This window comes from Sprattus sprattus (genome assembly GCF_963457725.1).
Source record: "Sprattus sprattus genome assembly, chromosome: 10".
NCBI lineage: Eukaryota > Metazoa > Chordata > Actinopteri > Clupeiformes > Clupeidae > Sprattus > Sprattus sprattus.
In genome coordinates, this window is record NC_137908.1 from 16,390,870 (window position 1) to 16,414,400 (window position 23,531).

Below are 23,531 nucleotides of genomic sequence, written 5' to 3' on the forward strand. Positions count from 1 at the left end.
AGCCATCAGTATCCCTATGGCTCATAGAGTCTTAGAAGTTCTATGTTCCCTCTAGGACAATTATGTTTAAGCTGTTAATATAATAAGAGTGCCTTTGAGGACGAGGACATGATAAACTTTTACCACCTCTCAGTAATGTCTCTACGGCAAGTGTTTTAACAGCCTCATTTGCAAAAATAACCCATGATTTATGCCCTGTCCTGGCTTGGGTTCTGAGCATGTTCTTTCAGCATAGCTGCTCTGACACTGCTGTAAATCAGAAATTTGGTGTCAGTGGAGGGGGAAAAAAAGGGGTGACCTTGCGTCAGTTGAAAAAATTGTAATAAAACCGCTTGGAAAAGTATAGGGAGGGAGCCCAGCCCCCCACTGCCACCTTACCCTAGCCTGCGTTGATCCTCCAGACCATATGAAAATGACAGACATTCAAAATATCAACGCACTCCTCAATCCTGCCAAAGAGCATGAGCTTGCTATATCGCATGAGAATAATATAGAGGATATAAAACTGATTGGACTTTGATGGCTTTACCTATAAATAAAAGAATCACCTGTTTGATCTTATCAACATTTTTAGTAAATACAAATAAATAGAGTCCCTATTCTAAAATGTGTAGAAGTAAAACGGTCTGAACAAAGTTCCCAACGTTGTAGCCTTCTTTCATATGGAGGGTCCATTTTCTTTTCTTGATTTATTATATGGATCGACATGGGCTTGCATTATATGACAGGGCATTAAAGGGGCTTTAGAGCATACACATGATGTCATATAGCCAATTTAAGAGGCAAAGTGAATCATTAAAGAATGGCGTGTTGAAGGAAAATGAAGATAGAGGTTGTCAACTGCCTGCCAGAAGAGGAGGAGTGTAAATTATAAGGCCAAGCCAGTGAAACAGATGGAGCCTGTTATAAGGCAACCAGTTGTGGGACTTGAGCCATGCTTCTAAGGAAAACAGACATGCCTTCATGGATGTGTTATATTTAATGGCTTGGACTGATGATAGTTCAGAAGACAGTTTCAATCTTGCAGATTACTAGAATGTTGCAGTCTGGACGCGCAGAAGAGACAGGGATATGGAGCAACATGGCATGATGTCTGATTTGGGAAGGGACCCCCAAAAGGTGTGAATGAAGAATTTAGATTGGATTTGAAACTTGATTCTTACTCCAGCAACCACACGAGAGCATCCATCTATTGCAGTGGGTGAGACCCGGCAGAAGAATTTCTGACACCAACTGATGACTTGATGATTTAAAAATGTACCAATTATAAAAGAGCAGAGCAGGGCCATTTGTTGAATTACTTGAATAAAAGGACTTAAATCAAAACCTATTTGGAAGTAAAACCAATAATGATGTATTATTTAACAAGTTGAATAGTTAAGTTGAATATATTGAATGTGGAATTTAATAAAGGACATTGAGATGTAGATGGCAGCACCTATAAATAACAGCATCAGTACACACATACAAAAATATACAGCTATAGTAAAACGTTGCCCATTTTTTAATGTTGATATACTGAAACCACAATTCAGAGAAACAAAATCATGTCAACAATACTTTGTCTTTGTAATCAGATGTACATGCAGTGTAATGAGCTTGGAAAATGCACCAACAAGCCATTGCAGCTTTATAGTAAGTAAGACTTTATTTATATAGCACATTTTATATAAGAGTTTCAGTTCAAAGTGCTTTATATAAAATCAATAAAAACAAGCAGCAGGAGCAAGAGCAATGCATTGAGTAAAATACTGATCAACATTGTACAAGAACCTGATGTTCCGATAGGCTTCTTGGATTACTATAATTACTATAAAAAAGCTTTAAAAGTAATAAAACCCTTCTGCCTGGTCTTCAGCTCAGTTGGAACCCATATATTCTGCCTTTCCCTGTTAAATATTTTCCCTAGCTATTTTTCCCGCACCCAGAGGCCTACTATACAGGGGACCGGAGATAGCACTCCTCATTCGTCTCTCCAGAGACTTCACTATACCTCGTATAGCCCTCGCTAGATTTGCCGCCCCCGGAGGTCTAGACATTTCTTTAGCCTAAATATCTGAAAGAAAAACATACATATTCAGATATTAGGGCAACAGTGGTACAGGAGGTAGAGCAGTCGTTTAGTAATCAGAAGGTTGCTAGTTCGATTACCTGTTGAATGTCCTTGAGCAAGACACTGATCCCCTAATTTCTCCTGATGTGTATCAGTGTAAATGTGTATACATCCTTGTAAGCCGCTTTGGATAAAACAGCCATGGGGAGGTAGCCTGGATACCAGACAGAAATTAGCCCCGCCCACAACATTTGAGGTCTGGAAGTTTGGTCTGGCACTGCTCCTTTGGGGAAAAATTATCAAATTTCAGAAACTGATCTGACCAATCAAATTGTCAGGGCGGGCTTTATATGATGATGGACAGATGATCAACCGTAACGTAATCAACTACGTCACCAACGCTTGTGTTGAATTTGTATTCAACAAACATGGCTGTCGCTGGAGAGCTAACATTTGGGGATTCAAGTCTGATTTAGAAGACATTAACAGCACATTCATTTTGTAAGAGGAACTGAGACGCTATCAAGGTATTTGTAGATCGAAAAGAGGTTTTTGCCGTCCTTCCTACAGGATCAGGGAAAAGTTTAATGTATCAGCTGGCCCCGATGGTCATACGACGTTGCTCAGACTGGTTCTAGGTATATCCAATTGAGAGAGGCATTTTTCCTTGTTTGCTGAAACACACCCCATAATCACAGCCCAATGGAGCAGTATCAGAAAATAAGTATGACATCGTTAAGCTAATGGGGAGGTTCTGCTTGTAAACTTTTTTTTTTGTTTTCAGTGAGGCTACAGAATCTAACACAGATGATGTTAGGTTCTCAGAGAGTTGGCTCATATAGAGCAATCTGCCTAGAAAATCTCACCGTAGCTTAATCGCCTAGATGTCTTCTATGGACTCAGAATTATTTTGTGGTTTTTGTTAAGGTGATTTCCACATCATAAAGTATACAATGATGGTCAGAGACGGGTAGATCAGTTAGTGAAATATTATTAATGTTTAGTCCAGTTGTTTTTACATAATCTAGTGGGTTTCCGTGTAGTCTTTCCATGATTTACTACCAATCCATTGGTCTATTTATATTTGATTAACTGTTTTCTAAATCCTCCAGAATTACATTGTGTTAATGCCTTGGTGGTCAGAACATCTTGAAGAAAAATGACATTACAGACTGTTGAGCCCAGTGTGTGGTGGCTCCCCATGTTCACGATACTTTGTTTCAAGAAATCGCTGAGAAATGTTTTTTACTAATTGGCATTTAAAAGTGCAACAAACACAAGCAAGCAGTTTCTGGTGGGATAACATCCATCAGGACCAACATCATATGCCCCATTCCCACTCCCAAGCTATGTATTTATTGCTGTTGCACTTTAAGGGTGTCGCATGGAAAGGCTTAGTTTATCTATTCTATAAGTTATCTATTCTGTGTTGTTTTTACCCGATACATAAATGTGTTTCGTATGTGAAAGGTTATACAGTTTGTCACAGAGATGTTAGTTATTACAAGATGTTGTTTTCTTGTCCGGGGTGTAATAAGTAGTTTTTGTTGTTTGAATGAATGCTTCTGGATTGAAAATGATTATGTTACTCTGAAGGCATGATAAATAAACAATAGTTGTTTTCAGTCTTTGTTTCTGACTCCTTTAAATAGTCAACAAATGCATAAATACAACTTAACCAAGGTATCAGCAGCCTGATTCCCCTCGTCCCTCTCCTGTGCCACTTGAGCCAGGCTAACTTGGAACACCACCATGTTGTGCTAGTTTGGATTATCACCACCAAGAACCAAGAGAACATTTAAAGAACCAACGCTTGAGCTGGTCACAGTTCACTTCAGGAGAAAGTGAGCCTACAGGCAGTGGGACACACAGGTATGTGACTGCCGCTGAGCTGACACCCACGCACGCACTCACACAGACATACTCATACACATACACTGCACCCCCCCACACACACCCACACACACACACACACACACACACACACACACACAGAGCAGGGCCATTTGACTATTTTTATTATTTAACAAGTTCAAAAGTTAAGTTGGATATATTGAATGTGGAATTTCATCAAGGGCATTGAGACGTATAGATGTCAGTACCTATAAATAAGAGTATCAGTACACATGTATCATAGAGAAAGTACAGCTATAGTAAAACCTTTGCCTCTTTGATGTTGATACACTGAAACCACAATTCAGAGAAATAAAATCATGTCAACAATAGTATGCTTTTGTAATCAGATATACTGTACATGCAGTGTAATAAGCTTGGTTAATTGCAGCTTTTGCGGCTTTATAGTGGTTGGTCAACCTAAATGTTCAATTTTCCTTACTTCAATAGAAAGTGAGCCTATGGGCAGTGGAAGACACAGGTATCTGATCTCTCAATGGACTTCCGCTCAGCTGACACACACACACACACAAACACACAGAACCCACACACACAGAGACACACACAAACACACACACACACATTTTCCATGGCCTTGAAGGACAGTTCACAACACCTTTTATTTAACCTAATATTTTATTTACTTTAATTTAACCTGGTGACATGCTCTATCTATGTCATCTCGGACACTGCTCTAAAAGTGTCCTAACCTTTTGTGTCCTTGTGTGCTCTAATCAATCTTGCATAGTTTCTTGACAAAGACTATAAATCTGTCTGCATATCTCATTTACTACTTTACCAGCAGGCCCTCCACTAGACTCTTATCTCCTGGAATGACCTAAAGTGGGTATCAAACACACACGCCCCTCTTTACTACTGTTGCCATATGTTTGAATATGGGTTACTTGAAACAATGTTCATTGTTTATGGTACTATATAAATAAAGACACAATTGAATTGAATTACACATTGCATGTGTAATACTCTGCCTAGTAATCGTCTACAACCATGAAAGAGTGGTGTTTCCTAACTACAGTTCCAAAATGAAATTACCAGGAACAAGACAAAATGGTTGCTCTATGGAACCACAATTTTGACTTGGACAGAGTTTCTTTATATTCTGTCCTGTTCTACTTTATCTCCAGCAATGTTATGTGAGTCAATGTGAGTTATAGGAGTCTGAGCACACAGCAGTATGCAAAGGCGTGAGTATGGCTGCTCCAGGTCAGAAGTCCTGGCCTAGTGAACAGGATAAGTTATTATTTCACACCATCTTTACCATGACAACTTAAAGGCACCCAGTGCAACTTTATGTAAACATTCAATGAAAAATAAACATTCAATTTCTAGTCTTTTTTACACGTAGTAAGTTTCAATAACTCCATACCATTACATATCGACATTCAAGGAGCAAAGATGAGACGTCGTTGTGTGGTGAGAACTGATAGAAAATCGTAAACAACAACAATCGTCGGTGGGGAGAAGCCATTTTTCCATTGACTGGAAGCCTGCTTTATTTATTGTAGGTTACAAAAAATAAAGAAAATGGCGGCGATTGATGTTGTTATCGATTTTCTATCAGTTCTCACCACACAACGACGTCTCATCTTTGCTGCTTGAATGTCGGTATGTAATGGTATGGAGTTATTGAAACTTACTACGTGTAAAAAAGACTAGAAATTGAATGTTTATTTTTAAGCCTCGAAAGTTGCACTGGGTGCCTTTAAGGTCAGCATTCACGTTGTGGGGACAGATGCTTGTTATACCCCAAAATATCCTCCAGCTCAGGCTTGAAAATCAGCTACAGCTACAGCAACCAATGTAGGCCTTATTTAAAAGAATAAAGCAAAAAGGATTTGATTTAGCTTTACCATGTGTGACCCAGTGGTATAAAAGTTTGTATCCTTTACCCTCAATTAGTCCAAATTATACCCCCTAGGCTCAATCAAGCAGGCTCAATAAGGAACAGACCAGAAATGTGAAAAACACTGAACAAAAATGTACTTAATTGGTAATCATAGTAGTCGACTGGGAGCAGCTGTAGGAGTAATAAGTGGTTAAATGCAGTACTTAACTATTGAAGCTCCTTTTGAGAAAGAAAGACACTATGGAAATCTAACCTGAATGAAACTACCACTGACTTCCAGTCGACACTATTTCCTGAGCTCCTTAATGAGGCAGCCCAGTTTGTGGGTAAAGGTGTGCAATGTGATCTACTCACCACTAGGGGAAGTGGCAGTGCACACAACCACGCCGAGTGCTCCGGGATTAATAACGCCATGCGCTACACTTCAACAGTGAGATGTAAGAGATCAGTGAATGAGGTGTGGCTACTGTCAAACATATAGGCACACTCACACAGAAAGGAACTCCAGCCGCTAATCCCCCACCACCAGACAGCACATTACCAGGGAATTCAGGCTACCTACAGTCACCGGGCACAGGTACGACCCAGAGAGGCAAAACGAGGCTTAATACCAGTTGAGCATTTTACAAGATGCAAAGACACCAACTTGCCAGTTTAGCCAGCCAACAAGGAGCATCCTTGAGCAACCTACAAGCTGACAGCCAAGCCGATAACCCAAAAAAACTGATAAACTTGGCAGGGACTATGGCTGCAAGTGTTACAATTGGCCAGCAGAGCACCATAATCACAAGACCCATATTACCTGTGTGAGTATGTGTCTAGGTACACAAACCTGGAAGAGGGAAGCTTCCACAACACATCCAAGTAAAACAAAGGAGAATCAGCAGTTCAGTATAGAAAGCCTACTGGCCGAAACCAATAAACTATGTAAGGTTATCAAGTAACTAATGCCTACAGTACAGAAGGGTCATGCACGGTCAGGTAAGAGAGTCAGATGCCAAACAGGTGCAATCTAGATGAATGGGACAGGAAATCATTTAAGAAAAGTGTCTGAAACAAGCATAAACCTGCTGTCATTCGCTTCCGTAAACAATTCAAATCTGCAGAGAATGGGAGTGACGAAAAGGGGAGAAACCAACCTTAAATAAGGTTCTGGTAATGAGCGATCAACTTGTCCCTATCCCTAACGAGGGTTGCCAGCTTAGAACTGCCCCCAAGCCAAATTGATCCTCTACGCGTGGAATATTCAAAAGTTGTTTTCCAGTGCTTCACTGTACCCTAAGGTTTCTAAAACACATTTCAAGCACCATATCCTAATTAGCCAAAACTAGTTTTGAATTTGCAACTTTACTTGTACTTATTGAGGGATATAATGTCTTGCATTTTAAACTTATTTCTATTAATCTGTTTGTTTATGCTATGAAACATTTCCTGTTTTTGGCTGATTATTTTTATGTATTTTTATTGGCAACTTGTATAGTCTAAAGCAGTCTACAGAACTGATAAATAGAAGCAATATAACACTTCAGAATTTGCCTTCAAACTGATTATCATCACAGCTGTTGTGGTCTTCAGCACTCGCCTATGGCCTTTTGCCTAAGACAATGTGGATGTTCAGTAGAACAGTATTCCCTCTCTTGTCATAATGCTTAATGATAGAAAATGTGTGTGTGTGTGTGTGTTGGAGGGGGGTTAACCCTATGTCTTTTGTTTGTGTGTTGGGCAATTGTAATGTTTAAATAAAAAAAGCAAGTATGGCCATAAACGTCTAAACTATATCAAGAAACCTGTTACAATACAAATAAATTCAATATTTCATTGTGAATGCTGAAAACATTTGAGGAATCTTTGCCATTTCCAAGATATGTGTAAAGGTGAGCCAGACAGGGTCAAGTGTCATCTAGGCATAATAAGGTGGCAATGCAAAAGAGGTGTAGAACAACCTGCTCATGGTAGACACCACCACTCAACACTCAAAGTTCTCTACATACATATTCAACTGCCTCTTCCTGAGGCTCCTCCAGAACTCCTTTTGGCAGCAGTTGAGTAGAGGGTGCTGAGGGAACTTGCCACAGAAGCATATGTTGCTCTTGCTCCAAAGGATTTATTACCTTGCACAACTTAGAGGCAGCACTCAAATATCAGAGTGGCAAGAGTGCTGGTTGTGAGGAGCTGAAATTGTGAGCGCTGAGGACTGTGAGCAGGTAGGTTGTTCTTACCTCGTCTCTGGGTGAACAGTACACAAAAGTAAAAAATAATGGGGTGTCTGCCTTCTTACAGTGCCAGCATTCTGTCTAGTAATCAAAGGAACTGTTAAAACCTTGTGTATTTACTGCAGTGCTGTACAAGGAAGAAAATACAGTGTTGTCTGTTGTATGCTGAGGGAGGCTAATACAAATGCACGCAGGTCATTTATATTGTCGTATCTCTTCACCTGAACTTCTGTAGCATCATTACTGTGGGCATCATAACAATGGCGGTCAGTTTATATTGCCCTTTTAGAACACAGTGACAATGCTGAGTTATAAAATGTTACGATGTTGTACTTTAGAGTGTAGATGTTTTTTTTTTATGTGTTCTGATCTAATTTTAGCCTCCCATCATAAAGTACCCTATAAAGTTGGTCTGGCCATGCATGGTATATACGCTCTGACAGGATTCTATTACAGTGGTGCACAGCTAGTTTGGTGTCTAGTCTACGTATAAAATAATTTAGTTGGACATGCAGGTCTGCAGTCTCAGTTTCAGGGATTGGAATCTGTGGAGCTGGATAGTGCCTGTGGTCAGGTGGTGTGAAGTCATTGCAGTGAGGTTGCAGGGTGATAGCTAACTATAGATAAGGGTGTGAGATCAAAATGTGCCCTGAGATTCTTTGCATGGGTGGAGACACAACCATAAAGAGGAAACGGCATTCTAATTGTGTTTAGGTTTTTAAAAAGAACATACAATAATAAGTAATAGTACAATTCAATACAATTATAAATGTTAGCTGATTTGTAAACTACGAATGTTAAATACAGCATAATGGTTTCGGCTTTGGTAAATCTTATCTGGTTTGAACTCAACAGTTAGAAATAACATATTGTACAGTCACAAGTACTTCTGTTTACTCCTGAATAGAACTTCGTCTGTCAAAGTACAGCTGCTATAAGAAGTTACATTGTCAATGTAAAAAAAAATCTTGTTCTAGGCCCTATACATCATTTGCCAAGTTTAAAGCTTAACAGACATTTAACACCTAGAGGTCTTTGTCAACAATGACGGTTTTGCATGAGTTATACTTCGTAAGATTCCTTCTGGATGAGACACTTTGCCTCCCAGTGAGTGCACTGAAGGTGTTAAACGGTGTCTGAGGTGATATTTGAGAACTCTTAAGAAGTTGTCCATGAACGTTACAGCTGTGAAGGGATTTCAGTGTACTATAATCCTGCAAGCAGCATGTCCTAAGCCTGTCCTGACAGAAAGGGTGTTTGACTTTGCTTTGGCTTTTGGCAAAGTGGATTGCACTCTATTGGGCGGCCCATGGAACGGCACCAATGTTGCATAAATTAAGCAATGACAAGCTATCTGATTCATATGGCAGCCATCTCCTCACCTAGAACAAATGGCTATGTTGTGTGTGGTTTGCTGACGGGAAACAAGAGATCACTGCCAGCATTTGAGAAATTACGGGGAACAAATCCTAGGGGTTCATTTAGTCAATTTGTTACACTAGTAAGAATAATACTCCTTTTTTCATTTACAGTATTACGGAAATGTTAAACTTCACGACCACAAAAGATTGATAAAAATAAGAAAACAAGATTGAAAGTATGTATGCACAAGGAGAAATGGGAAATGTTTTTGAGAGACTTTCTGGCCCTGCTCATAATTAAACTCTAAATATATTATCCAAGGAGAGTTGGCATTCTTCACAGTTTATCGCATTCATAAGGCGTGACCATAAGGTGTTTTTTCACATGAGAAAACCATATTCATTGCCAGAGCTTTACAAGTTTGGCCTCTCAAATAAGCAAAATATGACAACAACATCAAGCATTATTCATAATGGTTTATAAAGTATAATTTCTCTCTTATAGATACATCGTTTGGATCTTGCTTCCTTAGATTAGAATTGATGTGACATGGCTAGGTTCAATGAAGTGAAAATGAATGTGGCAATCACGCACCTAAGAGCTGCTCTTCATGACTTCACTGCTTGCTAAAGCATGAGTATAAAGTATTTAAACAAGCGTAACTAATGAATGAGAAGAATAAACTGTGCTCTTCCAGGCTTTTTGTATTGTTTTGTTCAACTTTTATTCTATTCATCATAATAGAACTATGTCAGAGTGTTCCTGCATTCTATGTCCATACACAATGCCAACACGATGACAAACAGGCCCATCACAAGTGATATATGAGGGCACAGGTTTTTTCAAAACATGTCATGCAACAGGATCTTTTTCTTTCTACTTGGGTATGTAGTGGCAAACTCGTGCTACTTCTGTCACCCGCCATGGCTGCTGCTCTGCAAGCTGCTGATTTGTAATTAGATTATGGAGCTCGTTTCAGATGTCTCACTGCGGAAAAGGCTTTCTTTAAAGCAGCCGCCCTTCTTATGAGAGAAACCATGCAAAGGCAGGAGGTGAGAAGAGCTGAGTGTAACTGTCCAAAACCATTGACAGCTAATGTGTTGATCGTGGCAACAGGGGGCCCATGTCAATCACATTGTAGACACACAGAGAACTTTTTTTTCTCTCTCTCTCTCTCATCTCTCTCTCTCTAAACTCTCAGGGACAGGGGTGGAGGGTTTCATGTGACCATGAACGTTTCTAACCTGCCTGACTGCACCCCCATGGTCAGCTCCAGTGTCAATCTGTTTGGCTCTAAACTGTCCCTGGGGCACAGCCTGTTTTCAAGCACCAGCCAGGAGCCAAGACCTTTAGAAAGACAAGGGGAAGCTATTCAGGACAAACATGCTGTTTTACTGTGGATATTATCCTGTAAATAAAATGAAGCCTTACAATAAATGCTCTGGCTGAGCATTTTAAAAAAGAAGATAATTGGAGGTCCTTTAGACCGGCTATGTGTACCTCATCACTCCACACTTCCTGATTTCCTGATTCCTGACATAAATATACTGTATATAATCTTTATAGTCCTGTGTTTGAGGACACATATCCGCATGTGCGCTATATGAATATAATTGGAACTGTTTCTATGCCCTTATGTAAAATGAAAACAATAAAATATCAATGAAAACATTTGATATACTGCCTGTGTAGTTACCACTATTTAAGAAACTATATTTGTATGAATACATTTTACAAGTGAAAATCCCCAAAGTAAGTTGTATTTTGCCCCACAATATTACAAGCTCAATATTTAAAAGTTATGCATTGTGCATATCAGCGAAATGTGTTGTGTAAGGACATGATCCCATAACATATATAAATACAATTTCCCCCCCAAAAAAGTCCCTAAATGCTCTGATCCACACACAGGCAAATTAATTGAATATACTAAATGACATCCTAGTAAGATGTGCTGACACATTCTGGCACACAATCCATGAAACACACTACTGTTCAAAAGTTTAGAGTCACTTAAGTAATAGTTTTTCATGAAAGCATAAAAACAGGATTCTTTGACGGAAGCAAAGTTTGAAGGGCACAATTATTATTTCAATAAACATCTCACATGTTGCTGTATTTCCTTTTCAAACTTATTTCATGTATGTTTTCATGGAAAATAAGGACATTTCTGTTACCCCTAACAGTAGCGTAACATGCCTAAATGACTGCAACAGATTTGTTCTAATCAGAATTATCGTCACTACTGTAGTAGTGTAGTTATAAGTGTACTGTAACACTAATAAGATAAATCGAGACAGCTTGCCGTTGATATCATGAATCTGACTTATTTTAAACATGTGTTTCTTACAATACTATCTGTGATTCGATATACAAAATATACTAACTGCTATTGTAACAACAATGAGGTCGGGAGAAGTGGAAAGAAAACCATACGTACATTTTAAAAATGTCATTACAATTCATTCAAAACAGGTAGCTACAATTTACTTACAGGTAACCGAGTACTGATCTTTGCCTCGCATCGCATGGTGCGTCTTAGTTATCACAAAGTCCAGGTTGTAGATATTGGTACAAATAACCCCTCCTCTTTTAACTGTACCCAATGAACTGTCTACTACCTGTATAAAAGCGCTATGAGGTCAGAGTTTACAGTGAAATTTACTAACTAGTCTTTTATGAGGCATCTGATCCAACCACAGAGAGTGGATTACATTGCCCACAGACGTGCTTTCACTGAACCATTATGGTCATATGAGTTCCTGCATTTACAATCAGTTTATAATTAACCCCCCTGTGAAAAGAGCTGCACACAATATTTCATGATCTCTCGGTAGCTGAGGGCCAAGTGCCAACATTGAAAGGATGACAAGCAAAACTGATTTAAAATAGTTGGATGAATAGATGGATGACTAAGAGAGTGAATATGTGTGCACAGGAGAGAACGTGCATTGCCCTGTGCATGCTGGGAAGGCACTGTTGTTCTCTTTAGGATGGTGCCAAGCTGAGGAGAAATGGTTGATTGGCATTCATACCCCGAAAAGAACATTTCAAGTCTTTCATCTTCTACAGACAACCAACATCTTACTGTTGGACCAGAAGTATTTAAAAAATGATGTTTTATTATTTTTGACAGAACAAGTTAATAATGTGTTCTAAAATTCAAAAAGGCTATTAAATAAACCAAACAAATACAACTTCAGAGGTTGTACAGTAATTACCTAATTTTGGCTAATTACATTTGCAACTACCAAATTGCATGACATGTACAATATCCTACTGAAAGGACAGACCAAATGTTACCAATGATGGAAAACACCTGGATGGAAGGTTTACATGTGTCCACATCTTATTATGGGACAGTGGAATGTATTAGAGTGGTAAATATTGTAAAAAGTACAATTAATCTGACTCATCATACAATAATACCAAGCAGTATATAAGCCAGTTGTTAGATGCAATGGCATGACACACAACAAGATATATTTAAGCAATATAGCACGAGTGGGAGTGGGGTTGGTAAGGGATAATCCCACGGGTGGTGTCCGGCTGTAGCCACCGAGGCCGGAGGCCGAGTGGCGTAGGCAACAACACCCGTGGGATTATCCCTTACCTACCCCACTCCCACGAGTGCTATATTGCTTTTATAAAACAATTCTACAGTCAACAAATTAACATTTCAACACAAAGGTATTGATTAAAAATGTTTTTTTATTTATTTCGCCATTGTTTCTCCGCAACAAAAGACAGTTCCATTGTCAACGTCTTGGTTTGGAATTTTAAGAACTTTGAATTAACGGTTATTATCAATGCGTAATATTTCATCGCGGAGTGATTTATTATTAGCTGTGAAAAGTCCAAAACTGTTGGCATGTTGATGGATAATCCAGCTCATGGAACGTCTCTCGTCCAATCAGAAACAGCTACATAACGCGATAGAACCCAATTGTTTTATAAGAACATTTAATGAATGAATGAAGAGCTTATTAATACTATAAATGGTGAGCTTCAATGTTATGCCCAAATGGATAAACACAACTATAAATAATATGTTTGAATTAACAGGATGGATTACAAATTAGACCAAATAACCCTGATGAACCTGAATGCATGAGATAGAAAGAACATCTATCCACGTTTGAGATGAATGACTAAGAGGACAGTCAGACAGAGTGATGAGTTTAAGAGCAGGGCCAGAGAGGATCCCCAAGCTCAAAGATAGGAGAGGAGAAGCCGCATCAGGAAGAAAGATGAACTCTAAAGTTTTTGGATTTGTACCTAAAGACCCACTGCTATGTATTTGCCTCAATCCAATACCTTAAGGCCACATTCTGCCACTGATGCCCGAAGAAAACACTCTCCCCTACAAAACTCATATGGGCAACTACCAAGAGTGCTGTGTTACATAGAGAACTACAGACTCAAATTATACAACTATGGCAGGTACTCGAGATTGCAATGAAACCATGATCACATCACAAGGATCAATTAAGGACTAAACATGCATATAATACATTCATATTGGACAGTCACCCTGAAGTTCTCTATGTGACAATGGGGAAAGACTGTCCACACTAACCTAGGTGAATTTGAAAACGCATAATATTTTCTCTGTTAGCCCTTTCGTCGATACTAAAAAAGCCTTTTTTCCGATCCAATAACGGCAACTTCAAATATACACCTGGCAATACTATATTGGACTTGAAATTAAGAGATAAATAGAGGAGGTCAACTCTACAAAGTTAAATGAACAACAATGACAACTTTAATTTACACAGAAAGCGCACTAGTGTGCTAGTAGAGCTTCAACAACGCTGATTGCTTATTGAGCTCCCATCTATTAATGTGGTGAATCTCCACTCTTTGCCAACAAAATGGGCGAGTTGCTTCTCCTGAACGGGAAGTACAAGGGTTCCTTCACACTGGTCGGTGTTTACGTCGTGAAGGACGGACTACTGACCCTGGCCGACATGATAACCTGGAATAAGAATAAGAGGCCAAACGAAAACAGGCGAAAATATGTAGCTGCACTTAACTCAGCTGGTGCATGGAACCTTGAACTGACATTTAGCTTTTTTATGCAAGTGTTTTTTAGCCTTTTACCTTGCTATATTTACCAAAATGCCATTTATACCTTCATTACAATGAGTTTATCAGTTTTGACAGTCACATCACTAGGCTATAAAAGCATATATTCTTGTAAGCTGTAAGGAAATATTACACAAGGCACAACATGTTCTTAGACTCTGCTATAACTCACGATGCACATATTGGTTATCTGGCATTGCCTTTCAATTCATAACATTTGTTGTAGTTATGCTTTATGTTTTTTCTTCTCTCCATACAGAGCCCCCTAAAGCTTAAATATGAAGATCAAGAAATCCAAAGAGACGGAGCCGTCTGCCACAGGGCAGATAGGTAAGAAAAACAGGAAGTCTAACAGTAAAGTAAAAACAAATCTCTCTCATCAGTTTACCAAAAATGTGTAACATGCAAGAAATAAATAATGAGCTATTTCACTCAGGTAGACCAACCATCGCAACATTTTCTTCCTGCTATTCTCATGTCAACTTTTAATTACATTTGCTACCCTAAAAAGACGACAGACGGCACCCAGTACTACTGGAGGACTCCTGAGCGACTAAATGAAGACATATTCTGACAAGAACAAAGGCAAAATCTTCATTATAACCCATCTGAAGATGCCACCTCATGATCCGTCTGAAAGTCTCTGCTAGAAAAGTGTTCCTGTGATGGAGCCAAATAATGGACTAACACCTACAAAACCTCTTTTTACAATGCAGACCAACATTGAGATTAGAAAATCCCTGTGGAAAAGGACAGCTATGTTCTATTCACAGTCAAAGCAAACTGTAAATAAAATTAAGTCTTTGTAACATTTGAACTATGAATTTAATTTGTCCATTTAAATATTTCCAAAGGAGCTTTATATAATTTATGTTCATTATAACAAAAGCAAATCGATGACATTTCCACCGATATGGGATCCGAGAAATGATGTGGATACAGAAACCTATCAAATAAGCAGGTTTACGTGGGAAGAATTCATGTTTGAAAAGATACATTTGAAATCTCTACCACATGAAAAAAATATTATAAATCTTACGAATGCACCTGTCTTTCGCCGTGGTTGGTTTGCGTCGAGCACAGATTTGCAAGTTGTGCAATTTATGAAAAACCTTTTTCTTTTTTTAATTACCAATTTCAAGACACATGGATCAATATTTACAACAGGACGAACACTGTGTGATTTCCATGGAGAACGAAAAGAAACTGTAATGTTAAGCACATTACAGTAATTCACACAAAATACTGGTTATTCAATCCTCATTGGACGTCCAATACAATTTTTTTTAAACTGTTGTAGGATTCTGAAAAAGGCCATGAACATAAACATCTGAGGAGAAAGTGGAAGATACAAATAGAAAACATCAGATCTATACAAGGACTCCCATACTTAACTGTAACTGTGATGGTGAGGAACTCACCATCAACTATCAACAACACACTAAGAAGAGGACTAGAACAAATATTAAGGAATCAGTGGTTCCTTTCCCACAGCCTTCTTAACACTATGGATGCTGGATGACAGGCTAGAGTCAAGTCAGTAATAGAACGGTTTTATCATTTAAATCAAGACTTACAGGCTGTGTTCCATCTTTTTGAAATAACCTCTTTGGGAAAGAGATGGCTTGAGAAACACTTGTAAAAAAATAAACTTTGGTAAGGTATACTTCTTGAGTCTTCGTAAAACGCTAAGAGACACCGGAATTGGGAAACCCACCCCTGAAGCAGAATATCTGAGAGAAAATGGATCCATAATTGACTTCTCAACAGATGCCTAATTAGCACTTGATGCTAATTTTCAACAAGCTGATATCCTGCTTTTATGATGATCTTCTCACGGAATGTCTGTCTCTATTACCATTTATAGGCTTCTGCCTAAGAAAGTCCAGTTGCTGAAAATGTTTTTTGGCTATCTCTATGTTGATGTTTTCTGTTTGTCTTTGTCTGTTTGCTGACAATCTTTGTCAAAGTTTCAAAGTTACACCTTTGACAATCTGTTGTCCTGTTTCCCTCCATCATGTTGGGCCTTTATGTTGTAACACCTACAAGCAGGTGCTGAAGGAGATCCCCCCAAGTGGACAGGAGGTATGCCTCAAAGGATCACAGTCTGAATATATGAACAATTCTTCAATAGATATATTCAGGCTGTTTTCCTTCGGTTAAAACTGAAGATGTATGCAGACTATGCATATGCTTGCAAACATCTGTGTTGCTCGCATATCCATTGTCTTATACTGAGAGAAATTAATTTGTGACCCTGATGTGATAACAAAACCAAATAAATACACAAACAACAACTGCAAAGTTACACCACTTATTACACAGCTCTGTGGAAAACTTGATTCTGATTGAGGTTTGAACTGAGTTGTGATATTTAACAGACTACAGGACTGTACATATCAGACTCTCACAACACCCAGATGACCGTAGTCACAGGGAGCAAAAAGAATTGAGACTCAAAATTCCCTGTCAAATTTCTATGGAAAGAAGCCGTGTAATAAGCGATGTTTCCTGCTGTGGTTCTCACCTACGTGAGGTGAGACCATAATTTCTCTGATCTCTCAACACCTCTATATCCAGGCAAGGGGTTCAGTGTTGAGCTCCATCAAAGACTATACATCTACATTAAATATAGATGCATTGTGATTTTATGGGGGGTTCGTTTGATACTACAGCTTTCTAGTAGTTGATCATTTTTTTAACAGACAACATGGAAATTCTTAAACAACCTCTCTCTAGGCATCTGGATTGGTGTAACTCACTAAACGTATAATTTGTTTTAGGTACCTTATATTATAGTATATATATATTTTATATATATATTACTTTTCTCAGACTACAACCATTTATGTAATTGTGTTTCCCAATAGTCCTTAGCTACTTTTCTGTGTTCTAGGCATTTTTATACATGCATGAAAATGCCTTACATTATATGTCCAGAAAAAGGAGTGGCTTGTGTTAGAGTAATACTGAAACAAACCAACAGAATGCATATCACCCTTGTCCAAATGCTTATGAGAGGAGTTGATGTCATATTTTAAGAGAATAATTAATTCAAGCAATTGGTTGTAGAATTCCATTGTGTCTAAGATTAGCAGTACGGGGCAATTGCTTGATTACATTGTTATGAAACCAGTTCTGAAAAATGCATATTTCTGATCAATTTCATTGGTGTTTTTTTAGCAATCAAGTTTAGGTCCAAGGTCCCTGGGGTCATGATCACACAATATGTTGAAACACTCCCAGAAGGAAAAACAACTCCAGACTTTATACGTAAACCAATTGCGTTGACAATTAAAGAGGGTAAGGCCTGAACTTATTGCAAATATCTTTTACTATTCATCTTTTCTTCATGCAGTAGTACACTCCAAGTGTAGGTTATGGGAATGCTTCTGTTTGCACGCTTTACATGTGCTAGAGGACTTTTTACAGTATATTTTCCATAATTTGATGATAAAATAGCTTTACTGGGTAAGCCTCAGTTAATGCAATGTAATGTGTAGTGGACAATACTGCAAAGTTTTTCAAAGTTTCTATACACTAAGTAGAAACCCTCATTTGAGGCAATATAGCAGCTCTAAAAAGAGGTGGCATAAAACACATCTGCTCCATGCCAGGCTCTATGCGTGTTCACATGACAGCCACTTTAACAGGTGTGCTGCCCAGAGTCAAACTCTGTGACCTCGGTCACATGTCAGCCAGTGACTCATGTTTATGTGGTGGGAAATATTAGGAGCACGGGGAAAGGGACATGAGCCAGACTGACTAAATTTAGGTGTGTATAATATTGGAGCGATTTATTGGATTGTTCTCTTGACATTTGTCCAAAACACGTGGCAACCATTAAGCAAGCAATGCAGGAAAGTGCCAGGAAAGAAACCAAATAGCTCCTATTGGATAACGCTCCCTTAGTCTCAGCCCACATATGAGATATACATAAAAAGGGGTTTGCAGGTACCAAATCAAAATGTGATAGTATAGTATAGCACTTTTGAAATGGTGAATTTAGTTGGGTGACACTTACTTACTTACGTTTAGGAAACATATGTTAACCATTAACACATAATTAATAAGTGTCTGTATAAGTGCCTAATAAATTCAGCATCATCGATCATTTGTTAGGCCAGTATTCGCCAATGTCTTATTCTCACTGAATATGTCATTTATTCTTGGTACAACCTAAGCTTACTGAAATGTAATACAAATAGAAAGTTTGTAACCTCCAAATACACTGTCTGAATATGTTATGCAAATGCAAATTATGGAAAATATGAATAACTGTGCAAATCATGATTTTTCAAAAACAGGAAAGCTTGCCATCTTTAAAGCCATCGTGATTGGAGAGCCAAAGCCCGAGGTCCAATGGAAAAGAGCCAAGGGGGATATAAGCGATCCAGAAAAGTTCCAAAGCAAATTTGACCCTGTTACAAATGAGCACACCTTAGAGGTAACAGCATTGGCCTCATCATGAATATTTGGAACAACAGAAACATGGACACTCACTCTCTCTCTCCAGGGATGCAACTGCCCAGTGTCAGGGGGGTATGCAGCAACAATTTTGGCGCCCCCCCCCCCCCCCCCCCCTTTTTTTTTGCTTTATCCATCTTCCATCCAACCAACTCACTACTCGTAGCCTAGTTCTAACTGCTTGTGTGTTCAGCGGTCACGGTGCTCACGCTCCCTCTTCTATGTCAAAATTCTATTATGGAATCTTAAGAGATGAGGCGCCTACTCTAGCCTCTTTAGTCCTCTAAAATGTTATATAACATTAAGGAAATGCAGAAATGATTTAGAAACGCACAACAGTAGCTACATATAGAAAATACCCCAAACATTTTAATATTATTTTTTTTTTACCATCGCTTTGGCGCCTCCATGGGTGCGGCGCCCCTATGCGCCGCATAGAGCGCATACCCACTTTTTGCGCCACTGTCTCTCTCTCTAGGTTATGGGAATGCTTCTGTTTGCACGCTTTCTCTCTCTTTCTCTCTCTTTCTCTCTCTCTCTCTCTCTCTCTCTCTATATATTCATCTTTTCTTCATGCAGTAGTACACTCCAAGTGTAGGTTATGGGAATGCTTCTGTTTGCACGCTTTACATGTCTCAGGGGACTTTTTTCTCTCTCTCTCCATATACATACACACACACAAAGTTTGTGTAAGAGTTTCAACTGGTGCCATGCACACATGGCCAGTACACTAGACCTGCTGCATAACATTATATGCCTTGGTATTCCAAGATGCAAAATGGCCTAGCCTCTCAAAACATCTCTATTGTCTCCCATCGCAACTTCAGCCAAAACCACTTCAGTCAAACCAAATGCTATTTTTTATCTGTCACTCAGGTGCGACACCTCCCTTGATCTTTCTTCCCATTATAACATGCACTCATTTATCGTTAACCCTGTTATTTATATAGTTTTAAAAAAAAGCTTACAAAACAAGTGTTATGGGCTCCCAAGTAGTCATATAATGCTTTATATTTGTGCACCCATAGCGCAAAACATCAAGCTCCACCCTTCACGCTCTTACACACACACACACACACACACACACACACACACACACACACACACACACAAAACAATTACAACTACAATTAGAGAAGAATAAAAAACACAAAATCATCACAATGTCTGTAGGTTTTATTTGCTCCTGTATTCTTTAAGTGTACACTTCTGTCTAACAATGTCAGTCATCTTTAATACACTGCAGATGCCTTCAGTAAGTTCGGATGATGCTGACACCTACAAGTGCTATGCCAGAAATGAGTTTGGAAAGGCTGTGACCACAGTCATGTTGAATATTATTGAAGGTATAATCATTTTAAAAATTCCTCAATAATACAAATCAATTGCATTTAATTAAATACTGTTCTTTTATCTACACTATCATTACTGTGTATTCTTTTTGTTCTCATGAACACCATCATTTTATAAAAAGTTGGGTTCAAGAAGAAGAAGGAGTTGGCAAAGTCTGCAGAAGGTATGTTTATGTTGTGTCAGGTAGATGCAAACTCATACCTAGTGTGTAGCTTCTAACTGTCACCAGTATAATGTATATCATAAACAGTATATAATATACTATAATGCATAATTCATGGTCTTTTCTCTCCATATCAAGAGTCAAAAAAACAAGACCCTTTAGATCTCAGAAAGATGTTGAGAAAAGGGTGAGTGAAAAATATAGCAGGGCATGGAGTGATAAATATTTTTTTTCCCTTGTATGTGAAACTGACAAGTGTTAAAATGTACTCACTGAGACCATAGTTGCCAGAACACTGGCTTATAAATGTTGTCCAAGTCTAATTGAACTTTGGCCCTTTTGTGGGACTTTTTGTTAACTTAGTAAAAAGGCCAAGACTGAAAAGAAGGAAGGTGAAATTGATGAGGATGTCTGGGACATCTTAATGAGCGCTGAGAAGAAGGACTATGAACGTATTTGTTTTGAGCATAACATCACTGACTTTCGTGGAATGCTGAAGAAACTAACGGAGATGAAGAGAGTACGAGAGGAGGAGCAAGCTCAGGTATACTCCAAGAAATCAACTTTTGCATCCTAACCAGTGCCAGGAAACCATTCTATCCCATGGTAAAATTGTCCCTAACAACTTTCAGTTTCAGTTTGTTTATTTGATTAAGAGGGACAGTGTACATTAATAAACATTAAAATGTAAATGCTCCAAATTGCTAATGAGAAAGTAATTACAGTTACAAACTCCACGGCTGAACGTTTCTGGTTCTAATCAAAGGGTCTTTGTTTTGTCTTTTTTGCAGTTTATTGAACATCTAGCTAATCTCAAGCAGATAAAAATGAAATCAGAGGATTGTGCGGAATTTGAGCTTGACATGGAGCTGAAGGACCCCAACAGTCAGATTTTCGTCTACAAGGTAAGTTTAAATGGTTGTGTGCCAACCAAACTGTGCTCTTTTGGTATTGAAAACAACTTATCCTCATCAGCTTTACAGAGGACTGTCTGATGTCACTGAGTTTAGCGTTCCTTGACTTTTAGGATGGAGTTATGGTTGCTTTCACCAAAGAGCTGGATGGGGATGCTAAGCACGGTCTAAAACAAGTTGGAAAGAAATTCATTTTCTCTGTCAAAAACATGAGACCAGAGGATGCTGGACTTTACCAAGTGGACGTTGGGGGTGTTAATGTCTTCGCAACTGATTTAAAACGTATGTATTGTAAAATAATATTGTAAGTGTTTACTGTATGATAACAGAATGACAAAATGGTAAGTGTCAAAAATATTGTAATGCAAACCAGAACCAAAAAAATAATAATAATTCTTACTTTCCAATCTTATTGAACCTGTTCATTATGTTTTAGTATATCAAATCTAATATTTACAAATGTACACTCCTCAGTTCCTCCCATTGAGTTTGTCGTCAAACTCCAAGAAGTGAAGGCCCTGGAGAGACAAGATGCTCTCTTTGAATGTGTCCTCAGTATGCCATCCCCTGAGATTACATGGTCTCTGAAGAGCACACCTCTGGAGGATAATGATAAGTTTGAGATAACTGTCTCTGACGACAAGCTTATCCATAGGCTTCTCATCAAAGACTGCATGGCTGTTGATGCTGGAATCTATGCAGCCATAGCAGGCCTCAAGTCATGCAGTGCTTGGCTGATAGTTGAGGGTAAGCACATTGTGAAATATTTCCACCTCTGACACCAATAAAATGCTTTTACGTTCACATTTCCTATTGTACTAATTTCTCAATCTCATTCCATTTTGTAAATGTAGCTGACAAATCCGGAAAAGGAAAGAAAAAGGAAAGGGTGGCTGGTGTAGCTGGTGGTGCTGGAGCAGACCTGGCGAAGATCGCAGCAGATCAGCAGGAGAAAGTGAAGAGGGATATGGAGGCAGCCATGGAGGCGGCGAAGAAAGCCCAAGAAGAGAGGCTATTAGCTGACCTTGCAGCCGCAGAAGGGGCAGATGCTGCGGCCAAGCAGAGAGCACTTGAACGGGCAGCTGCCGCTGAGAAGGCCGCAAGAGAGGCGGCTGAGCAAGCAGCCAAGGACGCAGCGGAGAGGGCTGCCAGGGAGTCTGAAGACGCCGCAGCAGCAGCCAAGGCCGCATTAGAGGCTGCCTTAGCCGCAGCCAACAGACCAGGCGCCACCAAAGAAGAGATTGAGGCGGCAGAAGCTCTTTCAAGGGCAGCCGCGGAAGCTGCTGCAAGGGCAGCCGCGGAAGCTGCTGCAAGGGCAGCCGCAGAAGCTGCTGCAAAGGCAGCAGAGGCAGAAGGAGAGGGAGAAGCTGTAGCCAGGAAACGCGTAAGAGACGGACCACTTGTTCCAGACACAATCATAGGTATAGTATGCTCTGTAAAAGCAACATCGAATCTCCTACAGAAAATCCATAGAAATCGCTTCCTTTTCCTTGTAATGAGTGACTTCTGGACCAGATACTGGAAAAACAATATGACTAGGTGATGAAAAAAAGATGTGAATACTGAAAGGCTATTAGAGGAGGTTTAGAGGAGGCAGTAGCATATAGTCACTCATCTCAAGGAAATGCAGACATGAAAATGCAGGCTATAGCCAAAGGGACACATTAGGCCACACTGCTAGCAGCTTGCCAAGGTCAGTTTAGCAGCACCTGGACCAACAGCCACTGCACTGCAAGTACTCAAGGGTATTTGAATTGGGCCCATTTTGGTATTTGTAACCATGTGCAAAACTAATACAGGCTTTTAGTTGCTCAATATGCATATGAAAATAGGGCATCATTGGCAGTGAGTGTACAGCGATTTAAATCAATTACACTAAAGTTTGTCAATTAGCACAGTAATAACTACAGCAGGCCAGGGTGGTGTTCGCAGTATTATAGCAGATTATGTATGTACATTTATTTCAAAACATTTTGAAGTATGCTATGTCCTTTTTGATGTGCAATCATGCCACTGACCACCATTCAAGTCAACCATAGGTCTATTCAAATGGATGTACAACAGGTGTTTTGCCATCCGTCTTGTCTGTAATTGCCTAGACAATGGTAAATGTCACATCCATGTCATTAAGCATTATTTTGTTTGTGCCGTTCTGTAC

At 39.2% G+C, this 23,531-nt stretch overlaps 1 protein-coding gene and 1 long non-coding RNA gene across 3 annotated transcripts in view; both read left to right on the top strand.

The window, feature by feature from the left end:
- Nucleotides 1-529: 529 nt before the first annotated feature.
- LOC308371309 lies at nt 530-3,678 on the top strand. Its single transcript, XR_013968797.1, has 2 exons — nt 530-1,201; nt 1,578-3,678. It is a non-coding gene; the product is annotated as an uncharacterized lncRNA (long non-coding RNA).
- Nucleotides 3,679-3,828: 150 nt separating this feature from the next.
- Nucleotides 3,829-23,531, top strand: part of igfn1.1 (immunoglobulin like and fibronectin type III domain containing 1, tandem duplicate 1) — a 32,726-nt gene continuing 13,023 nt past the window's right edge. Inside the window, exons 1-12 of one of the 2 annotated variants that reach the window (XM_080846153.1) lie at nt 3,829-3,925; nt 14,736-14,806; nt 17,660-17,779; nt 18,784-18,923; nt 20,190-20,289; nt 20,418-20,459; nt 20,598-20,646; nt 20,823-21,003; nt 21,251-21,364; nt 21,487-21,655; nt 21,848-22,120; nt 22,228-22,794. In XM_080846153.1, coding sequence (XP_080702279.1) covers nt 14,755-14,806; nt 17,660-17,779; nt 18,784-18,923; nt 20,190-20,289; nt 20,418-20,459; nt 20,598-20,646; nt 20,823-21,003; nt 21,251-21,364; nt 21,487-21,655; nt 21,848-22,120; nt 22,228-22,794 — 1,807 coding nt within the window. In that variant the 5' untranslated portion in view covers nt 3,829-3,925; nt 14,736-14,754. Of the gene's footprint in view, nt 3,926-7,834; nt 8,018-14,735; nt 14,807-17,659; nt 17,780-18,783; nt 18,924-20,189; nt 20,290-20,417; nt 20,460-20,597; nt 20,647-20,822; nt 21,004-21,250; nt 21,365-21,486; nt 21,656-21,847; nt 22,121-22,227; nt 22,795-23,531 lie in introns of those variants that run through there. The other variant, XM_080846152.1, reaches the window with a different exon arrangement.